The sequence below is a fragment of the Catharus ustulatus genome, chromosome 11, assembly GCF_009819885.2.
Source record: "Catharus ustulatus isolate bCatUst1 chromosome 11, bCatUst1.pri.v2, whole genome shotgun sequence".
NCBI lineage: Eukaryota > Metazoa > Chordata > Aves > Passeriformes > Turdidae > Catharus > Catharus ustulatus.
In genome coordinates, this window is record NC_046231.1 from 8,074,176 (window position 1) to 8,099,660 (window position 25,485).

At 39.7% G+C, this 25,485-nt stretch overlaps 1 protein-coding gene across 1 annotated transcript in view; it reads right to left on the reverse strand.

The window, feature by feature from the left end:
- Positions 1 to 25,485, reverse strand: part of ITFG1 (integrin alpha FG-GAP repeat containing 1) — a 74,110-nt gene that overhangs the window by 20,902 nt on the left and 27,723 nt on the right. Inside the window, exons 9-12 of the mRNA XM_033069443.1 lie at positions 16,073 to 16,167; positions 7,966 to 8,138; positions 1,258 to 1,408; positions 911 to 1,019 (exon numbers count right to left, since the gene is read on the reverse strand). Coding sequence (XP_032925334.1) covers positions 911 to 1,019; positions 1,258 to 1,408; positions 7,966 to 8,138; positions 16,073 to 16,167 — 528 coding nt within the window. The remainder of the gene's footprint in view (positions 1 to 910; positions 1,020 to 1,257; positions 1,409 to 7,965; positions 8,139 to 16,072; positions 16,168 to 25,485) is intronic.

The window sequence follows — 25,485 nt, forward strand, 5'->3', positions numbered from 1 at the left end:
TGCTAAGAAAAGGCTTGCCCCAGTTTTTAACATAGATTTACACAGAGCGAATCAAAAACCATGGTGCAAATTATTCCCTTCCCCATTAAAATATCACACAATTAGAATTCTGGTATGGCTTTGTGAAGTGTAAGATTTTTCCAGAGGATTTTCTGCATGCTTTTGTGAATTACACTACAGATATATGGTGTTATTTTAAAGGTAGCTTCCATCAACATGATAAATGATTAAACACTATCATGATGAGAACAGAGCTGAGGCTGTGGACAAAGTAATAATTGTATCAGCCCCCAGCAGCAGCTGCAGTTCTGTTCTTTTATGATGTGCAGAACGTGTGTTTTAGAGGACTGGATGCACTTTAGCAACATGAAGGCAAATACAGGTTTTGAAGTTGAACCTCCAGTTGCTGCTAGTGAGCTTTGTCTTCATAGGTTCCCATACAGCCTCATTTTTCACTCATTCTCAAAAAATCAAGCAAGGCAGACAAGAAATGAGCTCAAAGCTCAACACCTTTGCAGTTGAAGAGCACAGCAGGGCATGCAGTTTAAAAACCTAATTATGAATTACCGTAATCTAACTCAAGCCTTTTAAATCAGCTCTCATTAATTCACACACCCTGGCCACGTTCATGGCCACTCTGTGTTCTCAGGTGTGGTTTGTGCCATGTGAATGCAAAGTGACCCTCAGAACAAATCATACAGTCTAAGAAAAACACACCATGCCAGGAGTCCCTGAAATGAAATCAGCCCCTTTTGAAGGTGACTGCATAATTCCCACATGAACTCCAGCAAAGCAGGTTTGCTATGGCACAGGTACAGAACATTATCACAATGTTTTCATAGGCAAAGGCTCCAACATTCACATTCTTCTCAATATCCCATTTTGACTTTATTATGCATTGATAACTTACCAATAACTTTAACAAAATAGGCATCTGCTTCAAAGTTATTTTTCAATGTATGGATAGCAAAGTCCTTGTTGGAGTAGCCTTTGCTTAAAACAATGATATCCAAGATTCCCTAGAGGAAGAAAATCCCAAGTTTACATTAGAATGCTTATTCACTCTTGGGAAAAAATGCTGTGCAGCAAAATGTAACCTTTGCCATTTATTTCAATACCTTTCAAACGTTATGAATATACTGCTAATCAATTTAGGATGGAGAGGGCCATCCACAGTTAAGCAGGACAATCCAAGGCTGCAGGAACAGGCACAGCCAAGCCCAGAGCCTGTTTGCTGGGTTGAGGAGCTGCACTTACATCCTCATAGATGTCAAAGAAGGTCGCTACCACGGCGTCCTTGATCTGATTGAGATCTGAGAGCTCCCAGAACACCTTGAACATGCGCCGCACGCTCTTGCAGCTCACGTTGTTGCATGGGACATTTTCTAGTAAAAATGCTTGTTGATTGCTGTAAAACATACATATAAAATACAGAAACCAACTTGAGATAAGGTTAAATTGCAGAAATTTAAAAATATTGTAATTAAGTAGTTTAAGTGCTCTGGAGTTAAATGCAATAAAAGCACAGCTAGCAGCCACTGGGTACTTGAAAAATCTGTAAGTACTTACATGAACTTTACAGACAGAATTACAATCATTGTCAGGACTGACTTAAAACAATGAAAACACTAAACAAATGGATCCAAACCAACAGGAACAACTTAACCATTCAGTCAAGGGACTGAACATATCCTCACTTCATTTTGAAAAAAGTACAAATGAACTTATTTGTCATTTTCCTTAATCCCTTCCACAGTCTGTCAGATTAAACACTATTTAAAACATGTCCAAGCTTTTTCATTATTTTATTACTTCTTCCCATCCCAGCTTCATTAATACTTCTTACACACTGCATGTTTTGAGCAAACATGAGATTAAACCAAATCTCTATTTGTATGTTTTCCACTGTTTCAAGCAAAATATAAAACACAAAACCCAACCTGCTAAAATGCAATAAAAATAGGGCGAGACAAACCAAGTTGGGCACTTGCTGACATATAACACAAAAAGACAGGTGTGATACTAAACAAGAAACATAGAAACCAAGCAGAGTACCAGGGCTAGTGTAGAAAAATCTCCCCTCAAAGGAGTATCCAACAGGTACCTATGGCTCAGTGGGAGACACAAGGCTGCCCCTCTCCCTGATAATGGATCAGTGCTTCTGGAACTGGGAAAACCTGACACTTTACCAAGCCAGTCCAACTCTTCAAGCAGTTTTGTACCCTGGGAGCCTGCTAGAATCCTTCACTGCCTCTGCAATGGAAACAGATGAAGTTTCCTCCTCTCCTTCTGGGGGCAGAGCCAGGAGCCAGAGCAGTGTTCTGTAAAGGCAGCTCAGCTGTCAGAGCCCAGGGCAAGAGCCAGAACCACGTCCTCAGTGTGACCCTGAAACACCCTGCTGGCTGTGTGGGGACAGTGAGGTGGGCTCTGTGTCTCAGCAGCATCCAGGATGCACAGGCACACACAGGAATCTCTCCTTAGGCAAATCACTGAATTAATGTATGGCCAAAAGCAAATGAGGTCACCTGCAACATTTAAGCTGCTGCATTATCTGTAACAGAGAACTCAATCACAACTTGAAATTCTTAAGTGCTCACATTCATTTCATGTGTTACCTAAGTGTCATATCAGAATAGCCAACTCCAAGGTAAGGTGACAAGCTGAGCTAAGCAGATTGTTTGGATTTCTCTTTTTCATCTGAATATAGCTTTTTAAAATTTAGACAAACTTTTGCAAAGACTCAGTTCAGATTTTTTTAAATTGTCAGAAATTACTTAGATGATAATTAAAAGATGAAAGACTCAGGTCTGCATTATACTCTGCACACTACTGAAGCCTAAACTAGAAGTCTTGTAAATGGATAGGCACAAGGAGTTAATTTACTACATGAACCTTTTTTATTTTCTTTTCTTACAACTGAGAAAAAAGGAAGACATTAATCAAAGTGGCACTGAATATGGAAATGCCACTTTCCTTCACCCCTCTGTATCTACAAGAGAAATATTAAGACAAACAGCAGGAAGAAAAAAGCAATCTCAAACCCTACACAGAAGCTGAAGACCTCAGAAGTGCACTGTGGGAGAGCTCTCTGGTAGAGGAAATGAATTAATTCATAGATGTAACATTCCCTGTCCTGCCTGCTGCATCTCAGCCTGGGAGGAGGAAATGTTACTGTGCAGGCCCTGAATGTCAGCAGAGGGGAGAGAACCAGCTGTTCTCTGCCTCCTCAGCTGCTCAGGTTGTTCCTGGGAGACATCTGGATTTGGCCTGTGAGCTGTCTGTTGAATCCTATGATTTAGGCCTGTGATATACAAGGAGCCCTAGAATCAAAGTATCTACTCCCATGTTTCATTTCTGATACATACTGTAATAAATAAGTGCAAGCTTATGACCTTCCTATTATTTTGAACAAAATTTTGAAAGAATCTCCTTGTAACAAAGATAATCATCTGCATCTTTAAAATGACAAAGCAATGTCCTTGAAAGCCTATAAAGACAGACACTTCTGTAATGGTAAAACCTAAAAAAATCAATGCTGAAGTGCTCTACAAATGTCTAACAGTCAATACCAAACAGCTCAGCTTCAATGCTATAAGAGAGCACAAGAACTCTGAACTAAGACCAGTCCATTGCCCTTAACACGCCATTTGTAGCACTTCAAACATCGAGCTATACACACCAATACACAGCTGCAGATAAATTGTGTACTACCTACAACTTTATTCCAAAGGACATTATATCCCAATTCAGTACCTTCTGACCAAAGTCATCTATGCAGCAAAGGGAGATTTAATTAGGCTTAACACCAAAGAAAGACTGAAGACTTATCTTAGTTTTATTTTAACATATTCCTTTGCAATTAAAATTAAATATTTACTGCTAATTCCATACATCTCTCATGCTGTCAGTTTTAGAGTAGTTCATTTACAGTAATACCAGGGACATCTAAATTACCACTATCTCACTCCAGATGTTCAGAATAATTGAATTTGCCTCTGGTTTTTACATTTTCTCAATTACAAGGTGCTCATCAATCCTTCATTTAAAAGAAGTCCTCTATCCAACCTTCCTTCTGACAAGTGACAACTAATAATGATTTAGGAAGAGATAATTTGGTTGAATAAGAGTCCTTCCATATAAAGGATTAATACGTATACATTAATTTAAAACTGAGCATGAACACCTAGAAAACTTTCTAGAAGTCTATCATACTTAAAAGTTTTTATTCAGCTTTCCATATCCAGCTGTTTTTTTGTCTCCAAATTTCAGTCTTTGCTGTTATCAACTTTGCTGTTATCAACTTTGCTGTGTCAGGGAAAGTATTGCCAACTTGACCAGTGAAAAACAGTGCCTTTGAATAAAAATGGATTTGAAAGACAGATTACATATTTGCAATGCAAGATGCCAATAACTAGTGTCTAATTGGAAACAATTGCTAAACAAAATTCCTTTTGTCTAGTTAGATGGGAGATAGATGTTTATAAACTCACATGCAGTACTTACAATTCCAATGTTACCAGCGACAATTTAAAAATCAGCATGTGAAAAAATGAATTCATTTAGGTAAGAGAGGAGGTATAGCTGAACCAATTACTAACTACTGGTAAGATCCCCTCACTATTATTCTGTATACACACACAATTTCTAATACAGAATTCATGTATGTATCTACCCTGAAGAAAACCTCTGGACTTGAATTCTAATGTGCAGGTTTTAACACAAGTCAGAAGTTACAAAAATTCAGACTGAATAGATAAATATGTAAGGATCTACAGTGCATTTAGCACCTTCACCTGCTGGAATTTATTGAGTACCTGTTGGAATTATTGAGACTCAATAAAGGCTCAAAAGGTTCAACCCCCCACAACACCTGCAACCACAAGATTCCATTTTGCTGTTTCTAGTAAGAAATGTCTCTACATTGTCAGAATATTACACAGTGTAATTCCAAATCAAAGGGTTATGGCAGGAGATGAAACAGCTGAGTCTTGTAACAGTTCTGGCAATACTTGAAGCTATTGATCATTTTCCTGACTTGCCCACTGGGCAGGACAGTTAACCAACATTATGCCCAACTGTGGCGTCTTTATTTAAGTCTTTTGTAGGGATTTGTAAGGATTTGATCTGCAAGTACGTTCCTGAATTGTGATGGAGGCATATAATTGATTTTAATCCTTTTCTTCCATTATCATGTATTGGTATACTTTCAGATGAACAAAATTGTTTCTGCCTGCTTTAATTTCTTTACATTACAGACAGCAAGTAGAAACTGGGTTTCCTAAATGATAGCACAGATTGAGGTCAAGAGTTTACAAAAATGCTTTTATCATTTAATCACAGTAATCAATCACTGAAATTAGATCTGTAGATGTAGCATGAAAGGCTTCAGAGAAAGAAATAAACAGCTTGATCCAGAAGTGTTTAAAATCGATTAAATAAGGTTTTCATTCTAATTTGCTCTAATTTAAGGACAGCTTTTAATTTCATTCCCACACTGTTTTAATTCTCTCCAATCAGTGACCCAGTTACACATTTAAAAAGGAAGTATTTGCTTAAGTCTCTCAGAACCAATGAATTAATATTGAATGTGATATTTCATAGCGAGTCCAAAAAAGTGACACTTGCTCCCATCCTGAACTACAAAGCATGTTTCCATTACTTTTCTACAAATACTGGATAGATACAATGTTCACATGCAATGTATTTCTTGATTTTTAGGTTACTTTACTCTGCTTTTGCCAGAGCTTCCTCAGTTTTCTGAACTTCCCTTTTAATAGCTTGTCACATCATCTGTCAGTACCTTCAATCCTTATGCCTTACTGTGTCACTCAACTTTGATGTCAAGTTTAAAAATAATTTTGAATGCTCTCAACTGAATAAGCAAATAAATCCAGAAGCAAGGAGAATAAAAGTGTATCACAATAGTTCATTGCAACAAGACATAGATGACTTCTGGGCTTCTACAGGAGTAACTATTTACAAACTGTTTAATGATTTTGTGACATTACATTGCTATAATTATGCACCAGCCAGAGGACAGAGGCTCCCTAAGACTTTTAAGCTACAAGGAGATTTCTGAGCTCCATAAATGCAGCCCTTCTGAAGGGCACCAGCTATTGGGATACACATGATATTACAGCTCAGCACACAAGATTTCTGAGGCTTAGGTAAAAGCAAAGACAGCAACTTTACAGCTCCCACATCACTGTGTTACTTTGGCAAAGGGAAGGCTGGTTCTAGTTTGCTCTCTCTAGTCTTTATTCAATGACTGCTGAATAGAAGATGTAGAGTCCCAGTTGAGGAAAGTCTGGAATGGAACACCTGACAGTCAGGGCCTGAGTGCTTTAACTTTGGCTGGCAAGTTCTGGGCAGTAACAGCTTCACCTCCTTCTCGTCTGCCGTGTCTGAATAGAAACAGCTGCTCTGCTGTTATTTTAAGGCTCAGAGGTACAGACAGAGCTCAGCTGCTCACAGCCTTGTCATGAATCACATCATGTAGGCTGAATACAGGCACGCTACTCTTCAAACTGGGTCATTTTTAGGTGTGTGTCACTATCTGAAGAACTTTAATACAAAAATGTCAGTGGGTGACTTGTGTAGGCAACCACTAGAAGCCCTGAATTGACCTCTTGGACATCAGCACCAAATTCTCTTACTGTCTGAAGCATCAAAGGGAGGACCTCACTTGTTTTCCATATTGCGTATACATTCAAACTATGAACCCAAGGATGTTCAAATTACCATGTAGAGGAAGATAACAAATACACCTCTACGAGAGACTTACTCTGCTTTGTAATGCAGTAGTGCAAGTATTTGTCAAGAAAGGAAGACATTAAGGCTCCATGAAGTATGGGTTAAAACACCTTTTATAAGCAAAGACATGAAGAAAAAGGGAACAGCACAGATAATGTTCCATCTCTGCAGATACTGGCAGAGTGAGTTGTGCAGCACAGAAATGCACTCACGTGCACACATCCTGTCTCTGCTGAGGTTCACTGGCATCACGGTCTCTAGGGCTCAGCTTTTCTCCAAAGTAAACAAGTCTATTCATCATCCCTACTGTCAAGCAAAAGCATGTTCACATGCAAACATGCTGCTACACTTCAAGGTAAAGATAAGGACATGCCAGCAGCAGCATCCCCAGGTGCCAGGTGAGAGCTGCCCACAGGCTGTTCCGTTCCGATCAGCCGGCTGCGTTTATCCGGCGGCACGTGCTCAACAGCTCGGGAATGCACCTACTCAGGTCAGCTCTTACATGGATCACTGACTCCTCTGTGTACAACAGGCTCCCTGAGAGCATCCCCACATGCCCTCTCCCACCTAGCACCAGATGGTAGCAGTAGAAAGTACTGGGAAAGCAAGCAATGAAGAAAACATTTTAGAAAAAGGAGGATGAGAAGATTACACTGAAAAATTTAATAAGAAGGGTTAGAAGTTTCTTCTTTGAGGGGGTTGGGTGTATGTGTTATTTATTTTCAGTTCTCTTGGACAATGTAAAAACCACTGGTAAATTCCTGGTTCTCAAAGAGGGCAAACCGCTACTGAATTTTTCAGCAGTCACCAGTCGGTGCTCGCTCCATGTGACAGCACGGAACAGGACCCCCAGCTCACAGCAGCCTGGTGTGACTAGTCAGCACCAACAGCTTAAGTCAGGAATTTACAGATGATGATTTGGGAAAGCAAAGGGAGAGAATCAGACTCTGAGCTTTGGGAGGAATGCCTAAAATGCTGCCTCATACTCCAGTCCCTGATGCAATTCCCCACCCAGAGTCCCAGTTTGGGCCTATACAATTATGCATTCTGAATGGAGCACATAAATGCACACTTGGGTTCAAAAGGAAACACTTAGCAGAGATCAAAAGTCTTATTCCCTTGATAAAATGAATGAGATGCACTAAAGTTAGTAATTTCTATGACTGATGATTGAACATGAATCTGACAGCTTTATTTCTAGGTTTGCATTACCTTCCAGAAGTGTTCTTCAATATAGCAAGTGCATCTGGGTAGCCATCCATATTGTAATCTCCAATGTGAAGTGTAATTGGAAATGAAATTTCTGTTGAAGATTTGTCATTTTGATATGGTACAAAGCCCCAGACTGTGTCTTTATTTCTGAAGTCTTGCAAGACTGGAATCCACTGTAAAACAAAAAAAGAACAACTAGGTAAAGAAATTAATTTTATTTATTTAAACAATGTAATTCTATTTAAAACAGCTGACACCACTTCATCAGGATTCTTAACCATTTACAAGTAAGGATTATTTCCTAACTCTATCACCAAAAGAAAAAAATAATTTGAAGTATTTTTTATGCACTCAGTTATGCCAGAACAGGAAAATATAGTTAAGGTTGTAAGAATACAACCAGAATATGGAGACATTCAGGAGTACATTAATTGAAATTCAGAGTTGCCTGGAATTTATACTAATCTTTAAGTGTAGGTAAGCCTTAAACCATCAGGGCCATGAGATCCCGAGTCTTGTTTTTTTCCCCTGGAATTACAAGGCAATGCAATAAGCATCACTAAAGCTGGAGGATGGATGCAGCCTCTTTAGATTTGTGGGCAACACCAAATTGCTGGATACTGTCAGTATGCTGCAGGACAGGATGGCCATTCAGAAGGGCCCTGGAAAGGCAAGAATGGGCAAACAGGCACTCAGCTATAGACACCCTGCACTGGGGAGTGAAGCCCTGCACTGATACAGGCAGTGCCCAGCTGGGTACCAGCTCTCCTGAGGGAGGGAGGGTCCTGGTGAGCAGGAAGGTAAAGCTGGGCACAGCAGCTTGGGCAGCAAACCAGCTCTGCACTCAAGCTGCTGCCTGTGCTCCTGCTCAAGATGACCCAGGGTTTCTTTTACACAGCACTTGTTCATCTGCCTCTGGATTCTGTGTCCAGTTTTGTGCCCTACGGCTCACAAAGGATTTGACAATACTGAGTGTGTTCAGAGAAGGGTCAACAAGATGGTCAGGCACTGAGTATTTCCCTGGAGGACAGGCTGAGGGCACAGGGATTGTTCAGAGAACAGAAGATTTAGGCAGGATCTTGCAAGGACCCAGCGGAGGAGATGGAGCCAGGCTGTCTCTGTGATACACAGCAGAAGAACAAGAGAAAATGGTCAGACTGACATGAGGGAGGTTCTGACTAGAGATCAACAACCAAAACTGAACTACAAACGAGGCCCTGAGAAGTTGCAGGATTTTTGTCCTTGGGGGTTTTCAAAGTCCAACCTGACAAAGCTTTAAACAACATGGTCTGAAATCAGTTCGCTCCTGCTTAAAGCAGGAGGCTGGATCTCCTAAGGTTCATTTCAGCTTGAACAATTTTATTATTCATGGATATTTAGAAGCTCAAGAGCTTCAATTCCCTTCCTATATCCCCAGAAGCATCAGATATTGAACTGTTTGATAAGAAATTAAGATTAAAGTATCAAACTGAAACTACAAAAGAAATGCAAAGTATAATTTCTCCAGGACAGGAAAAAAAATGCACTTACTTTCCAAAGTATGCATAGGTGCTAAATAGGAATTTATCTTAATTAAAATCAAGGTAATTTTGCAAGTTAGTATGAAGCTGAAGTGCCAGGGTTAACATTTCAATGCTATAGAATAAATATCAGTGTCATTTTAAAAGTCAGAAGTAATTTTATATGTCAACTAACTGACAATGCCTTCAAAAGGACAGAGGGGTGCCATCGTAAAGGATCACTATCACCAACATTGAAAGCACTTAACAGATCTTACATGTCCCTCACCCAAGCCTTAATTTAGCTGTTTCAGGAACCAGAATGAGACCTATGGCAGTATCACATCCTGCCATGGAAAGGCTCTTTTGCCCACACAATCCAGAGATCAACATTCCTGCCACATGGTTATTGTGTGGGACTTGACTGCTCCCTTGGGATTACAAGCAATCACAGGCAGATTAGAGAAGCCCCCAAAACGCCTGCAGAAGTGCACTGAGGTCAGTGCTGTGCGGATCCCAGAGGTGGCTGAGAAGTCCTGGGGCAGCTGTGCCTGTCCCTGCAAACACCCAGCGTGTGCCATGGCTCTGAACTGAATCCTCATCTGCGACACCCCCTGCAAACTCAAACCTGACATCAAGCACACTTGGACCCTCACACACCACAACATGCACATGCCTAATTAGTTACTTGTAGTTACTCATAGCTGAAGGTTTGGAAAAATCTAAGAAACAGAAAATAAGGAAAATACTCTTGCCCTGAGGGAAATTTTTCAAAGGCTTGGATTTCTTAGCCCTTACTTGTCATGCAGAAGACAGATGAACCAATATTATTGCAAAATAGTCTAATTTTGAAAAACAGTGATTGAAATCAGAACCATGAAATATAATATAGCTTTTACTTTACATGGTATCATTCACACAGTCATTGCAATAAAATCCAATTATATCCATCATATACTTTCTAAATGTTCCCAGGTATGGTAACACTATCTTAAAGAGACAAAATTAGAATAGAATTTTTAGGCACAAATACAAATTTGTTTCTCTATTACTCTATTCAGAGTGATTCATAGAAGGCAATTTCATATCCCTAAGGTCTACAATGAGATACAAAACTACTGGTGAGCACAACATCACCTATTGCTACCAAGCATCAGCACCATTGATGCCACAGAGCAAATCCATCCATGCCACTGAAGCAGCTGTGGGACTTCTCCCAAGAGCAGCTGTGTAACATTAGCCTTGTTTGATGCATAACCAGATCACACCCAAGCACCAGCTGTAACTTACACTGACAGTTTAAATTCAGAGTAATCCACGCTTTTGGCAAAACTCCTTCTGTAGGTTTCTACTACAAACTCACTATGGTGTAATGTAATGCAAGATTAATTGTTCTTGTGCCTCGGGACATAAAGTTCAGTACAAAAGGCAGCAAAATGAAAATGTGTTTGTCAACAATATAAATCTGCTGCTTATTCTGTACTTGATAATCCAGACAATTACTTTAAGCTTCATGTTGCTTTTACTATGTTAACAGGAAAAAGACTAAAACTAATTTTTTAAATTTCTAAGATAGAAATAGGTGGGTATAATGAGGACACATGAAGCTATTTTTTCCAGTTTTCTGATCATACATATCCTATACAGCTCAGTTGAGAAAAAAATTGAAAAACTAAGTGTATTTTTAAAAATAAATTTAAATGAACACATAAAATTCAGTCAGAAAAATCAGATTCACTTCTGTATTTTCAGTTAAATTCTTCTGCATAGCATCACTACTAACATCACTTAAAACATCCATATAAATATTTTGGATCCTTCAATTTATGATTTCTAGGCTAAAATAGGAAAAATATTTAAGTGCTCGAAAATTTGTTTTTAAACTTTTCAAACATTTGTTTTTTCAAGAAGTAGAAAAGAGAATGCTTTCCTGTCCTGTGAAGACAGCATCATTTTCATTTTTAAAAAGATGTGGGGATTTGAGAAAAATGTAAAGCTCTTTGCAGTCACTGTAAAGGCCTTGTTTCTTATAAAGTCTGCACTCTTCCATTCATTAGGGAAGGCACTTGTCTTGCTCAAAAGCCTGAGAGCAGGTCTTTGAGCCCAACCTGTGGGATTGACACATCTCCATTTTTAAATTATGGCCAGAAACCCAGAAAGCACAAAACCCACCCCCAGCCAGCTGCTGCTTCCAGGCCACACAACACAGGCAGGGAGCCAGCTTGAGTCACAAAACTGGGAAATTAGTAGCCCATTCCTGGCCAATATATTTTCTGGGAATGCCAAAGATGAGCATCAGGAGTGGCCTGAAGGAGCTGCCACAGCACCAGAAGTAACACAAGTCCTTTCCCCAGGGCTCCCTCTCAGTGTGCTGCAGTTCAGCTGCACACAACAAATAACTCACAGGACTTCAGCATGCATTAGGTGCATGCAAGGGTCACCTAGAAATTACTGTGCTTCACACCATGCACTTATGGTGTTCAAAGCCCAGAGGATAACAATCCACAGCACTGGTTTAGAATCACAGAAAAAAGCAACCAAAGTAGTAAAAGTCATGTTTTCAATTCTCACAGCCACACAGCTGCTTTCAAAAAGAGAAGCAACTTAGAAACAATGAGATCTTGTAGAATATGACATTTATGAAAACTACAGCAGCTGAATCCATATCCCCCTTTACACTGTTACACAGGAATGAGGAAAAACTTCTGACACTGAGTGACTGCAGCTGATAATTGATGCTGTCACCTCCCTCTCTAGCCTAGAGAATGACACCATGAAAAACTGGGGTTTGCTGTGAACAACTTGTACTCTACTTCAGACCTGCTTGATTTCCAAGAGGAATAAAGCTATAACCTTTCTATTGTACAGAAAAAGGTTGTAAGAATCATCAAGCCCACAAAGAAACTCTCAGATGAAGGGTCTGAAATAATAGTGTTTGCCTCAGGAAACAAATGAAAAATCATACTGAATACTTGGCAAAATTAAAGAAGAATTAGTCATCTCTAAGAATATCACAGTATCTAGAGTTCCTACATTAAACACTAGCAAGGACTTGAAAACATTTCCCAGATTAGACTGTATCTATTGCAGGTGAATTTAAAGTCCGAGTTGTCCTAACACCTGCCACAATCTGAAACAGCATATAGGATTCCACTTGGATCTGACAGCAATTCTGCTGTTGCTATGGAAACATTCCCATTCCTTTAAAACCTTAGGAGGTCTGTCTCTCCTTAAGCCACTCATGTGTATTTTGTTGGCCTTTACTTCTGCTCCACCATCTGAAAGAAAAAAATCTGAGGTATTTCTAACACTTAATGCCGCCCCAACCAGCATCACAAATTAAAACCCGTGATGAAAGGTTATCCTTGAAATAATTCTCCTAGCTTGGCTTGGCTTTCCAGCAGTCATCCAGTTGGGCCAAAGACATCATGAGAAGTATCCTGACAGACAGGATCTTACTGGAACGACTCCAAAGCCTGACATGCCATTACCTACCTCTCCTCAGTGTAAGTTTTAGAGCAACTAATTGTAAAGCTATGTATTTCTGACTGTTATGCATTTAATCCCAAAGTATCACAGCTATCATGGAACTGCAGTAACTGTTTCTCATTTGGTTTTGGCAAATGTTACAGCAAACAAGCAGGAAGGACAGAACCAGGCCCAGTAGGCAAAGTATTTTTTATAAGACTAATCTCATTCGAGATCTTTCAGATTTGAGAGCAGTTTCTTTAAAAAACAATTAAATTCTGAAAACAATAATTTGTTGCTACACCCTTAACTAAAAAAAATAACCCACAAAACCCTCCAGCAAAAACTGAAAAAAGACAATGAAGATAGAGTCTGGTATTTTTTTCAATAATAGACTTGCAATTTCTCAGTTTCCCATGGATTCCCTATAATCACCTACCTATTCCACAAGGGATACCACCCCCTTGTTGAAACATTCTGCACTACAAGGACTTCTTATTGTTTCCCTCACATTGTAAAGTGATTAGTAAACAATCTATTCCAGTCTTTTGCCACAAAGTTTATGATTCCTCATGAAGAGTAACCTATTTAGTCAAAGCTTGTCATCTGATCTCACAATGACCAAATTCAGTGAAATGAAACATTGTACTTCCAAACAAACATAAGAATTGACATATTTGAATAGATCTCTTCATGAAGGAAACATGCAACACATGGGAGAAACTGCAGATATACAAATGAAGACCGATACTTTTCACTGTTTCAGAACAGAAAAGTTACCAAAGAAAAACGCTCCATCACCTCCAGAGGAGTGCAAGAAAAGTGTATTCTAGATAGAGTTCTTTAAAAGGTTAGACCAGAACAAGTCATTATTGCATGCCATTTGATACTGTCATTTTTAATTATAGTCATTCTAAAAATAGGGAGTGAAAATTGCTTCAGAGTTTCTAGGTAAGTCCAAATACTTTTTAATACATTTTCTAGCAGGGTGAGAATCTTAGATTCCTTGCTGTTTAAAATAAAGGGGCAATAGTTAACTGCTAATTTTAATCTCAAAAGTCATTACCTTGGAAATTATTTTCAGATTGAAACTACACAGTGAAATTGCTAAATTGAGCAAACAAATTAAATATAGGTTAAATAGTTGATGTATTTGCGACTAAGTAGTTTAGTCCTGTCAAATAAATGACCTTATGAAGCAAGATAAAAACTGTCAGCATGCAATGTTACTTCAGAGCAGGTTACAATAACAGACTATCTTGAAAAAATTCTGATATTATGCAAACTGACCCATACCTTCCTCTGCCACTACTGCACCAGTTCCTTTTGGGAACATATGCTGAACAACAGGATCCTCCCACTACTCTCAGTGGTTCCAGCTGTTTGTGTGGGGTTCACTTTCTACAGTGAAATGACAGTAATTTCACCACTATAAGGCACACCCTTTTAACTAATATTTTGATTGAAACCCAGAAGTGTGCCTTGTAATCCTGAGCGCCTTATAGTTGTGAAAGTACTGTACTTTAATTTAGAATTTTGTCTCAAATTAAATTGAAAAGCAAAACTCAAATGCTTTTTGATTCTTATGTACAGTAAGGAAGTAAACTGAGAGCTGAAGTGCAGCTGCCCTTTGCTAAAGAGCAGCTCAGCCACTCCCCTGCTCAGCACGTGGCCACAGCCTGGTTCTCCCCAGAGCAGAACTGCAAGGATCACAAACTGAGCATCCACTTGCTCTGTGCAAAGGCTCTGACCCCAGCTCAAACTCTGCTGTACCCCTGTGCATGTAGCAATGCTACAATCCATTGGCTGTGTTCTGTGGTTACAGGGGATGAATGCCAAAAAAATAAATCCAAACCAAAGCAACAACCGACAGTCAAGCAAACAGCATGCACAGCAAAACGGGACTTCTGAGAACAGAGCTGCTGAGCTCAGAAGGCTAAAAGATATAAATTACCAAATTTAGAGCTAGTCTTTCATACTCTGATGTCATGTTCCATCCAGTCATTCCCCCTGCACTGACTGGGAGCTGTGTGCTTTCCTTTCCTCACTAGCTACAGTCTATGTTCTGTAAGTTTTGATCCTTTAAATGAGAAAATCTACACTCTAAACTTGGGCTACAGAACAAGTTCCACTATAAATCCTGAATTACAGATCAGAGAGGGAACTACTTTTAGCACAAAATTTGACTTAGAATTTTTCAGTGAGGGAATAATCAGTAATTCATAACATGGTTAGCAACATGTAGAGCACACATTGTAATTTTCTCTGAGTACCCTAGAGTGGGTTTTGCTGTCAGCTACAAGCACTTTATATGTCACCTTGGCCTTTAGGTTCACATTGCTAAATATGAATTTAATAAAACATTTATTAAGCCATCCAACAAACATCTGGTTAATTTACTGTATGCTGCAACTTTATTATAAATCAGGGCACTAAACACTCAAACCAGATGATCACATACTTAAATAAATGAACATATCATAATCTATTCCATGAATTATAACCAGATCTTTGAAAGCCGGTATTGTCATGAACAAACCAACCTCCACCAGTTCAACAGAAACCCAGCCCTGAAGACACACAGCCTAAAAAAGTGTTTTATATCATCTGGAAATTTATTTCATTAATAACAATCAAAGACAAGCTAGAAATTAGGGGTAAGAGGTATGGGCTGGTTCAACTTGATAGATATGTGTGTGTGTATACATATATACACACATATATATATATATTTTTACTCTAAAATAACTTCCTAAGTTAAACTCAACAAGCTTATTTGAATTAGAATTGTTTCCAGCTCTTAGCACAAACCTTGCTTTTAATCTCATGCTGGGACAATTATGGTGCTTCGAATATAGTGTTTTGCAATCAAGAAAGTGACTCTCCAAGAGCATCCATCATTTCCTTGAGTAGAATTAGCCATTATAAAGAATTCTAGGAACCTCTCCCACTAAACTAAATTTTTCAGATAGCAAACACATAAGTAAATAAATACAAGTCTCTTGTATTCTATAATTACAGGTGAGGAAATTTCTATTTCATATAATTTCTATTTCATATAATTATATGAAATTTCTATTTCATATAATTTCACAAACACAGTATTTTGCTTTGTCCTTGCTATTCCAAATTCACACTACCTGGTCCAATCCCAGCTTGGTTAGGTAGATGGCACTTCTTTGACATGTTTCATCTTCACAGACTGGTAATAAATGTTCACTTTGTCCATCCCCATCTGTCAAGGAGAAAAAAAGCCTGTCAGCTTTGTATATGCAAAATCAGAAACCATGTTTATATGAAATAATCAGCTGGGAATAATTTACTCCTTTTTTAAATGTGAAAAGTTACATGAGATAAACAAGACCTATTTAAAAATCCTTAATCTAATAATCTGTGTCTTTTGTTTGAAGATTGCCTTTGCTAATGTATTTTCCTCTTGACCCAAAATATTGAGAGAATTTGAAAGTTTACTGACATACTGAGTAGAGTAAGTCCTTAGTAATGAATCAATTCCTGTGTTCAGTTGGGAAAAAAATACCTTTAATACCAATCCACCATTAGAAGTCCATCATAAAAACTTATTTAATTTTCTGAACTAGTTTTAAACTCTTGCACTGTCAGCAAGACGGCAAGAGTCGTGAGTTCACATGTAATATCTTAATCTGTACTTAACACAAAAAACAACACTGGAGAGTTGATTAACACAATGGCTAATAAATCCCAGGCTTACAGAATTAGGTAAATTTGAGTAAATTACTGGTTTTCAAAACTGTTTTTTAAGCACCTTTAATCCATGTATTTCCAAAAACCTTCAGTAGAGTAATGACCTTTTAATATTTAAACAAGCAATGAGTACTTGTATCTAGAATTCTGACACACACAGCATAGAGTGGGGGAAAAAAGTAATAATTTACTGTCCATTACGTACACCAGGAGAAATATCTGTGTTGCCATTGTGACCTTGCAGCCCTGCCTTCCTCCCAGGGGCAGGCCAGCACTGGCAGCTCCTGTCTGGGCTGGGGAGGGCACAGAGGGAGTGGAACATGAGTGCCAAGGAGCAGCAGCAAGAACTGCTGCATGGAGAACCTGGGCTGCCAGATCCCCAGATCAGATGGTTTTGGAGAACCACACCAGACATGGTACCCTCAGCTCAGCAGATTTCAGGCAATCCACTTTTCCAGGCTATGGAACCAAAGCTCACAGTGTAATTAAAAAAAAAATTCACCTTTTCAACTTGGCCCTTAGCCTTAGTTGTGAGGAGCTGGGTATTTCATTTGAGATAACCACAGTGTTCCCTGGGAACACAAACACCGAGAGGTCCTCATCTGGCACCTTAATTACTTGAATCATTTCCACCACTGGATTCTATATTATACCTATCAAATAGTGCAGGTTACAGCCACAAACATCCTCTCAGCCTGGCTCCCTGACAGCTGCTTGGCTAGCCCACAGTAAATGACATTTTTACTGGTCTGATGTTTTAGAAATGCAGTTTATGAACAAGCTACAAAATAGATTTCTGTATGAACCACAAAAGTGCTGAGAACACCAATGGGCCTCAGGCACATCTACCGCTTCAGTTTGCAGAGAGCCAAACCAGCTTATTTAGGCAAGTGGATTTTGTAAAACTGCTTGATGAAATCTCCTGAGTTAATACACAAAAACCAGATCAGATGTTTGCCTGTCAATGAACCACTTATGCATTTTCCAGTCCAGTACTGGCCCCAGTCCTGAAGTCCTGACACCAGCATGGTAAGAAAGGATTTCTCAGCCTGCCAGCCTCTACTTGTGTGAAGCTGAACCTCCCTTTGGGGGTGTGTGTACAGCTATATCTGTGCAGCTGCATTTTCTGGGTCCCTTTCTTATTTCATCAGGAAGCTGGGAGATAGAAAGGAGGGTTATAAGGGGAGGAGGAGTGATGAAAATATCAGACTTCCCCAAATATCTCCAAGTGATAAAGCCAAACTTTTTGAGGCTTCCTACATCCCATCTGCCTCATGAATTACTTTACTCCACCTCCAAACCCCTCCCAAATCCTCTCTCTTCTCCAGGACAGAGAATTTAGGATGTGAAGTAGCCTTGATGATAGAAATCCAGTAAGTCCACATCCAAAGTACAGTAGTTTCACGAATACAAGCCGCACGGATTATAAGCCGCACCCCCGGTGCCTCGACAATGTCGCTGTCTTTGTCAATAGATAAGCCGCACCCCGAATATTAGCCGCACTTTCGTTCGTCGCGAGAATCCGTGCGCAGCTTTCACAAATTGGCCAATCAGCAACAGGATCGCGGCATAGCGGGCTTTACTGGCTCGGGGCGGGGCCAGGAAGGCTCGGCCCGCTCATGGTTGCTGACGGGGCCGGGTGGCCCAGCTCAGCGCCACGGCTCGGCGGGGCTGGCCGGGTGGTGCTGCCGCCGCCGGGCTCACTGGCCCCCCTCTCCCGTCAGCACCGCCTCGCTGCCGCGTTTGCTCGTCCTGCCGGCGGGCCAGCCGCCGCCGCCGCGAGGCACGCCGGCCGCCCTGCTGCTGTGTTTACTCGCCCTGCCGGCGGGCCGGCTGCCGCCGCCGCCGCCAGGCTCGCCGGCCGCCCCCTCCCGTCTGCACCGCCGCCGCGTTTCCTCGCCCTGGCCGGTACTGCAGGCCCCCGCACCGCCGGGCACCCCCATGCTGCTGGCCCCGATTCTGTTGGGCTTCCCCCGCTGCCAGGCAGCCCCACCCGCCCGGCTTCCTGCTTCTGCCATGCTCCCCTGCATTGCTAGCCCCAGTTCTCCCGGGCTCCCCCGCCCTGCTGGCCCGGGCTCTGCCGCCCCCCCTGCCCCGCCCTGCTGGCTCAGGCTCTGCCGCCCCCCCTGCCCCGCCCTGCTGGCTCAGGCTCTGCCGCCCGCCCCCCACACTGCTGGCCCCGCCTCTGCCAGGCTTTCCCACCTCAGCCAGGGCCGGCCGGGCTCCAGCTTGGCTTGGGGCTGCCGCGGGTTCTCACTTCCGTGTTGGCAGCTTTTAGAATATTGTCCATGTATTAGCCGCCCTCGAATATTAGCCGCACTTCCGGGTTTCCACCAAACTTTTGGTCAAATTGGTGCGGCTTGTATTCGTGAAATTACTGTAATGGGAAAGGGATTTCCCACTGAACAGAGATATCAACACAGCAATTATTGAATCTGACCATCTGAAATCAGCACCAACTCCTGAAGGGGCTTGTTTTCCTTCTGCATCATTCAAGAACAATTAAAACATGTTACTGTCTTGAATCTTTGCATGCATGAACAGGGCTACAGTTTTTTCCTAAACTTAAATGGAAGAAAGTAATCAATTTGCAAATTATAAACCATGGGAATATTGAAGGATTTGCTAAAATTGAGTTAAGTTGCAGACGTATATGTTTTCTGAATATAACATATAAATTAAGCCCTAATATTTTGATCACATTTCTACAAAAGTTTCAGTCTGAAGTGATTTTAGAAGATTTTCAATAACACACAAAGAACCACCTTCCTCTGTTTGAAAAAGGGACAAGAACAAGGACGTTCTCATTTTAAATTATGCTATGGAACAGAGAAGAACATAAAATGTTTATTCTACTTATACTGCAAACATTCATCTTGTAATGCCAATAACTCAGTTTGATAGTGTGGGTAGTTAATGTCCAGAGTAGGACAGGACACTGATGAAAACACTCTTGGAGCTTTGAGGAATAACCAGTCCATAGGACAGGAAGGACAGAACTGGCACAGAATTAGAAACAAAGCCATCACCTTATACACAAAGGTGTTGTAGATAAATTAGAAGCTCAAGACTTGATTAAAATATTCAATATGATCAAAGAATGAATAAATGCAAATATGCATCAAACACCACACCTTCGTCCCTGCAAATACTATGACATACATTCCATATTGGAAGGCCAGAGTTTCCTCAATTCCTTGATCTGAAGTTAAATGTCCATTTACATAACTTCTCTTACAGGATCATGTTTGCAGTCGCAATTTCTCTTCAATTCTGTGTAACAGATACTTAAGAATCCAGTAGTTAAAAAAATAATTTCAAGATAAGAGAAAAATCTGTTGAAAATTTACAGCACAGTTTTGAAAAAAGACTTCAAACAAAATTTTGTAAAAAAAATCCTGAAAACAAAAGGAGAGGCCATTCTTAATCTGGTGTATCTTAAATTATTGCTGTATTCACCTCACCAAAGTTTCCCAGATAGAGATATCCATCCTATGGAGACTGGACTTGTTTTCTTGGATTTTGTTTGTTTGGTTTTTATTTTCCTGTTTTACACTCCGTGCTCAGCTGAATTGAAAGATCACGAAGGTGAGATATAAAAACATTAATTTGGCACTTAGAGCAGACAGAACAAATGTTAAAAGGTTTCAAGTAAAGCTCCAGCACTGAGCATGTAGCTGGAAATAGGACATCAATGAAAGAAGAGTATTTCAGAGTCGTAGCAAAATAGTTTAAGAAAACCCACAATTAGTCAAATACTGTATTACAGAAAAGTAGCAATCAAAAAATGAAAAGCCCAACATTCTTCATCTCTATCATAATATTACATCTTATTTCTTTTCCAGTTTTTATATCTAAAGCACATCTTACAATGTACAGATCCATCTTTTATAGCCAGAAATAGAATGTTTCCTGCATTTCTGAAGCTTTTTCAGAGACACTGCGAAACCAACCAATCGATACAGCAGCTTTTGCAGTTTTGAAAGAAAATATTTCCTCCTTCATCTTTACATGACTCTACCTTGGAAGTAACTGCTGGAAAGCAAACTACTGACCATGAAGATCACACAACAAACACCCCCAGTTAGTGAGCTTTAACTCACTAACAACAAAAAATTCACCTTGGACCCAAGAAACACTTCCTATCTTCATGCCTGGTTTTAATCTCAATGTAAATAAACATCCTTCAGTTTTAAACTCTGATATTGAAGTTAAATTTCTCCAGAAAGGAAGACAGAAATTCAAAGGAGTATCATTAGCCCAACTGATCAGTACAATTAGGTATTTCTAGGTGACAAAACATGCAATGGTGACAATGGCTGGATGAAACCACGCTATGCTGGTTTCAAGTATTTACGAAAAATGCCTTGCAAAACATGTCTTTAATAATCTCCTTCAGCCTAGGTCTACATAGGAAATCTGTTTCTAGAGACCCTCTGTAATCTTCACTCAGTTCCTGGGGTCTCCCATTCTGTTTTTCTGTCACTTGCATTTAAAAATGAAATCTCATTCCAAACTGGCAGAAATCTGATTTGTAATTTCAATGTCATTTACAGCAGTAGGTGTGCTCAAACACTCCAGAGTCCAAATGTCCTATGCTAGCACCACTCAGCTTGGAGCACCTTTGACAGATCAACAAAAACTCAACTGTTAATGAGTAAGCTCTCCACACACCATTCTGCCTTGACAGACACAGCATAACTCCATGGTTAATAAAGATCAAGTTCTGTAAGCAGTGGAAAGGGCTACAAAAAGAACAGTCCCACGTACTCATCACCTGCAAACCTGTACTTATGTCTAAATATGTAAAGACAAAATTAGAAGTCTTATTCCATCCAGGAATCATGTGAGAATCATTCCTTACAACTGCCTGTTTGCTGCATTTCAAACAAAAGCCACAGCCACAGAGCCTTCTTTCCAAGTGCTGGCAGCCCAATCCAAGCACCCCAAAGCCACTGCCTGTGCAGGTCCCTGGGAGCTCACCTTGCACAGAGGCTGTGTGAGAGACACTGCTGAGCTTTAACATTGATTGTGAATGTTCACACTTGCAAAAAAAACCAGCTCAAGTATTTTCAATCTGTTCTAAACGTAAATTTGAATAGGAAAGAGCAGAAAAAAACTTGTCAATTAGATTAAACACAACATAATGTTATCAGAATTGTTACATGCTCCACAAGCAATACCAAGATACTGCAGTCTGAAACTGAATTCACAAATAGCAAATGGTCAAAGGAGTTCCACACAAGAAACTTCTTCCCAAACCCAGAGGTCTCAGAGAGTTGCCTGTAAAGCAAACACACTTGCAATTTACTTAGCATGAGTAAACTTAGGCAAAAGACACTCCATCCCAACGTTCAAATTCCTCTACAAACATAGAAAAAGGTGTCACAAAAGTGCTCTTTTGCAACCAGGTTCAAGGACCATTAGATTCATGCTTGTGCAATGTGTTTTCCAACACGGGCTCTGAGAAGAAAATGGCACCTGGGGAAATGACAAGTGCTGTGATCACTCACTCCAAAACTTTTTCATAACACAGCAAGATAAAGTTGTAGCTACGAAGAGCAAGACAGCTTTTGGTGGGTGTATGATCTAAGCCTTTTTAATTTAAATGCTCCATACTTCTGCTGCAGTGCAATCTTATTCTGCTCCTTTAAAAACAAAAATGGAATCAACTTTTGGGGTTATTCTGAGCTCATAGACTGTTCACTGTAACTTTTTACAGTTCTGTTAAATAGAAAACAAATTGTTTTCTGGTGAGTTGGGGGTTGGACTTGAGGATCTGTAGCGGACCTTTCTAACCCTAACTATTCAATGAAATGGAAATATGTTAACTATAAGAAACTAAGAAAGTCAGCTTTCATAATTCTGAACATAAAAACAAGAATCTTCCTATACCACAAAATTCTCATTCAAACATCTTTCCCTCTTGTCTTTGCCCAATTCTCATATCCTCTTCCAATTTATAGTTCTGAAAAACAGTAAGAAGATGAAGAAGAAAAAAGCCCTCTTAGGGCTGCACTATAGTAATACCCTTCTGGGTAGGCAAGAAGCCTACAATAAGTACAACTGAGTTTGACATTCAAATAAAATAGAGGTTTGTTTGAAAGCTGATTATCTTAAATTTATCTTCACAAGTAATTAAATCATTAGAATTCTTTTGTCACTCTTTGCCTTTAGGTGCTCAGTGAGATGGTCATGACAGAGACAGTTACAATAAATTACTAAGATAATTAAACATTATTAAAACAATCAATGTCAGCTGCCTTTACCAAATGTGAATAGTAACTTCAAAAAACAGATGCAAAGAGCTCTTACAGATGATTCAAAGTTCTGTGGACATTAAAGAAACTGTCACAACCCTTTCCTTCACACTAAATCAATTTGGATTTCAGTTCTTCCAAAGAATCCATATTCACAGCTCCAGTGCACAGAAGCACTTAAACACAGCGTGCCAGCAAACTGCACAGTGAGACTTCCAGGCTGCACCGGAGCCAACAGTGTGGCCTTCTGCCTCAAATGGAAATTCCAGGACTAACTGTGACCCAATCAGGGAAAAGAAAATGCATCGAGTACAATGTGAACCTCTCCCACACCAAACAAAATCATCACTGAAACTCCTCTTGTAGTTTCTGCTGAAAGCTGCTTGTTTCACCTGTTCAATATTTAAACAAACTCCCAAGCCTGGCTGTACATTTGGAGCTCTGTGATGCTTCACATGTTCAAAGCTCCTCTGGCAACAAATCCCCAGGTGCTGACAAAGGAAGGGATAACAGAAACCAAGGCAAGCCTCTGGTGGAACTGCTCTGGGTCAGCTCAGCCTGGGCCCAGAGCTCCTCTTGTATCAACCATGAAGAGTGCCAAAGAAAAATTCAATCCTGTGATGAAGTTGTCCAACAAGGAACAGGTAAACAAGTGACACATGCAGCACTCCACCAATTTAATTATTGGAAAGAAACCAAAGTTCTTAATTTACAAGCCCCTTTGACAAAAATATGAAGCAACAGCAATTCTTCTTCCCAGGAGATACTAGCATTTGTCAGCACATGTGAAAGACCTTGGCAAAATGCAGGAACCTGATTTTCCCCTCTCAGAAACTGACACTGGGAACAACATTTAAAACACTGAGGTATCACTGAAGAGCATTGCTGGTTACAAATTAACAAAGACAGACTTAGCTCCTCAATACACTTCCACAGACTCAAAAGACAAGCGTCAACTTGTTATGTGTCTATACACGGCTGTTTCAGAAGTGCATCTGGTACTAAAATAATCTCCATATCTAAAATCTCTCAGTTGAGAGGCTTCATTTCTATTAACTTTCAGAGCTTTTTCACCCAAAGTGATCACAGTAAAACCTGCTTTCTTCATATGCAGAGCATTTCACACACACACACCCTACACCTTAAGTTTCTTAGACAACCCTTTCATTGACTACAGGAGCACTAAATATTTTCACAACACAGTGCTCAAAGGACAACGGTTTTCTTAACGGGTTATTTACCAAAATGTACCATTAAAATTTCCCTTTGATACATTGCTACTGCATCCGAGGATGCAACATTCTGAGGCAAAAAAAGAAATTCAGATGTTAGAATGAAGTTGACAGATAAAATTAAAAGGTACCAAATCAAAATGCAACTGCAGGCAGAAAAGCAGTGCATTTAATGTATATTCAGCTGCAGGATAATTAAGGTCTACGCTAAAAAAAAATAAAAATCTTTCAACAAAATGCATTTGGCACAGTGCCACAAAAGGTTGAAAAACCCCCAAAGGTTAGGTACTATGTTATCCCTGCTTAAACATAATTAACTGGCAATAATGAGCTATCATTTCCTACAAGGAAAATGATAATTACTACCACGTGTCATACAAGTAGTTAACATACCTGGAATAGTTCAATTACTTGGTAGGGGGGAGAACAGAGAGGATTCTCTTAGGATTGTTAGGTGGATAAGTGGCTTTTAAATATGGGGAAAAAAATGAGTTCAGGTCTCTAAAAGACTTAGATGGAACTTTAACAAACCCAACCCATGTTTGTTTAAAAAGCAAGTCAGTGTGCATAGTAGGGGTGAAAACAAACTTCTTAAATTAGAGAAGGAAAAGGGCAGCATCTAAGAAATCAAATGGTGACTAAAAAATAAGGGACTGAGTTGGCTAAATGCTACCCAGAGAAACAAAGAGTTTTGTATTATATTTACTTTGGAGGACACCATGATCAAGCTTGATTTCAAAAAGCTATTTTTACTCTCCTTTAAATACAGGCCAAAACAAAGTTCTTTGCTTTAACTAAGCAAAATCAATGACTGACAAATCAAACTTTTACCATCTCAGGTACCAAAGGATGATCTACCAATCTCCGCTATCCAACTGAACCAATCACAGTTAAATAGCAATTATGACACCAATTTCCTGCAGAAATGAATTAATGGATCATATATTCAGCACAATATCCTGTGCTAATCATTTCTGACTCACCACTTCAAAAACACATGTCATTAATCTTTAAATTAATAAGAAAATAGCAGGTTATTGTGTCCAAATTATGGTTCACATTCATCTAATGCTAAAAAAATTGGTCATTTTCAGATTGTTCCATTGAAATCCTTCAATTTCTTTAAAAAGACAACATTTTCCTAGTAATTTAAGTGACAATTAATAAAACCCTCTATATATTTGCAAGTATTTATCAGGATTCTAGACAACATCGATGATTTCCTCTAAAGACAGTACAAGCAGATCTTCTGAAACTCCTCTGCCAGCTCACAGATAACAACAGTGCAGGATTAATCATTTTTGCTATAGCAACCACAGCACTGCAATTACCATAGTG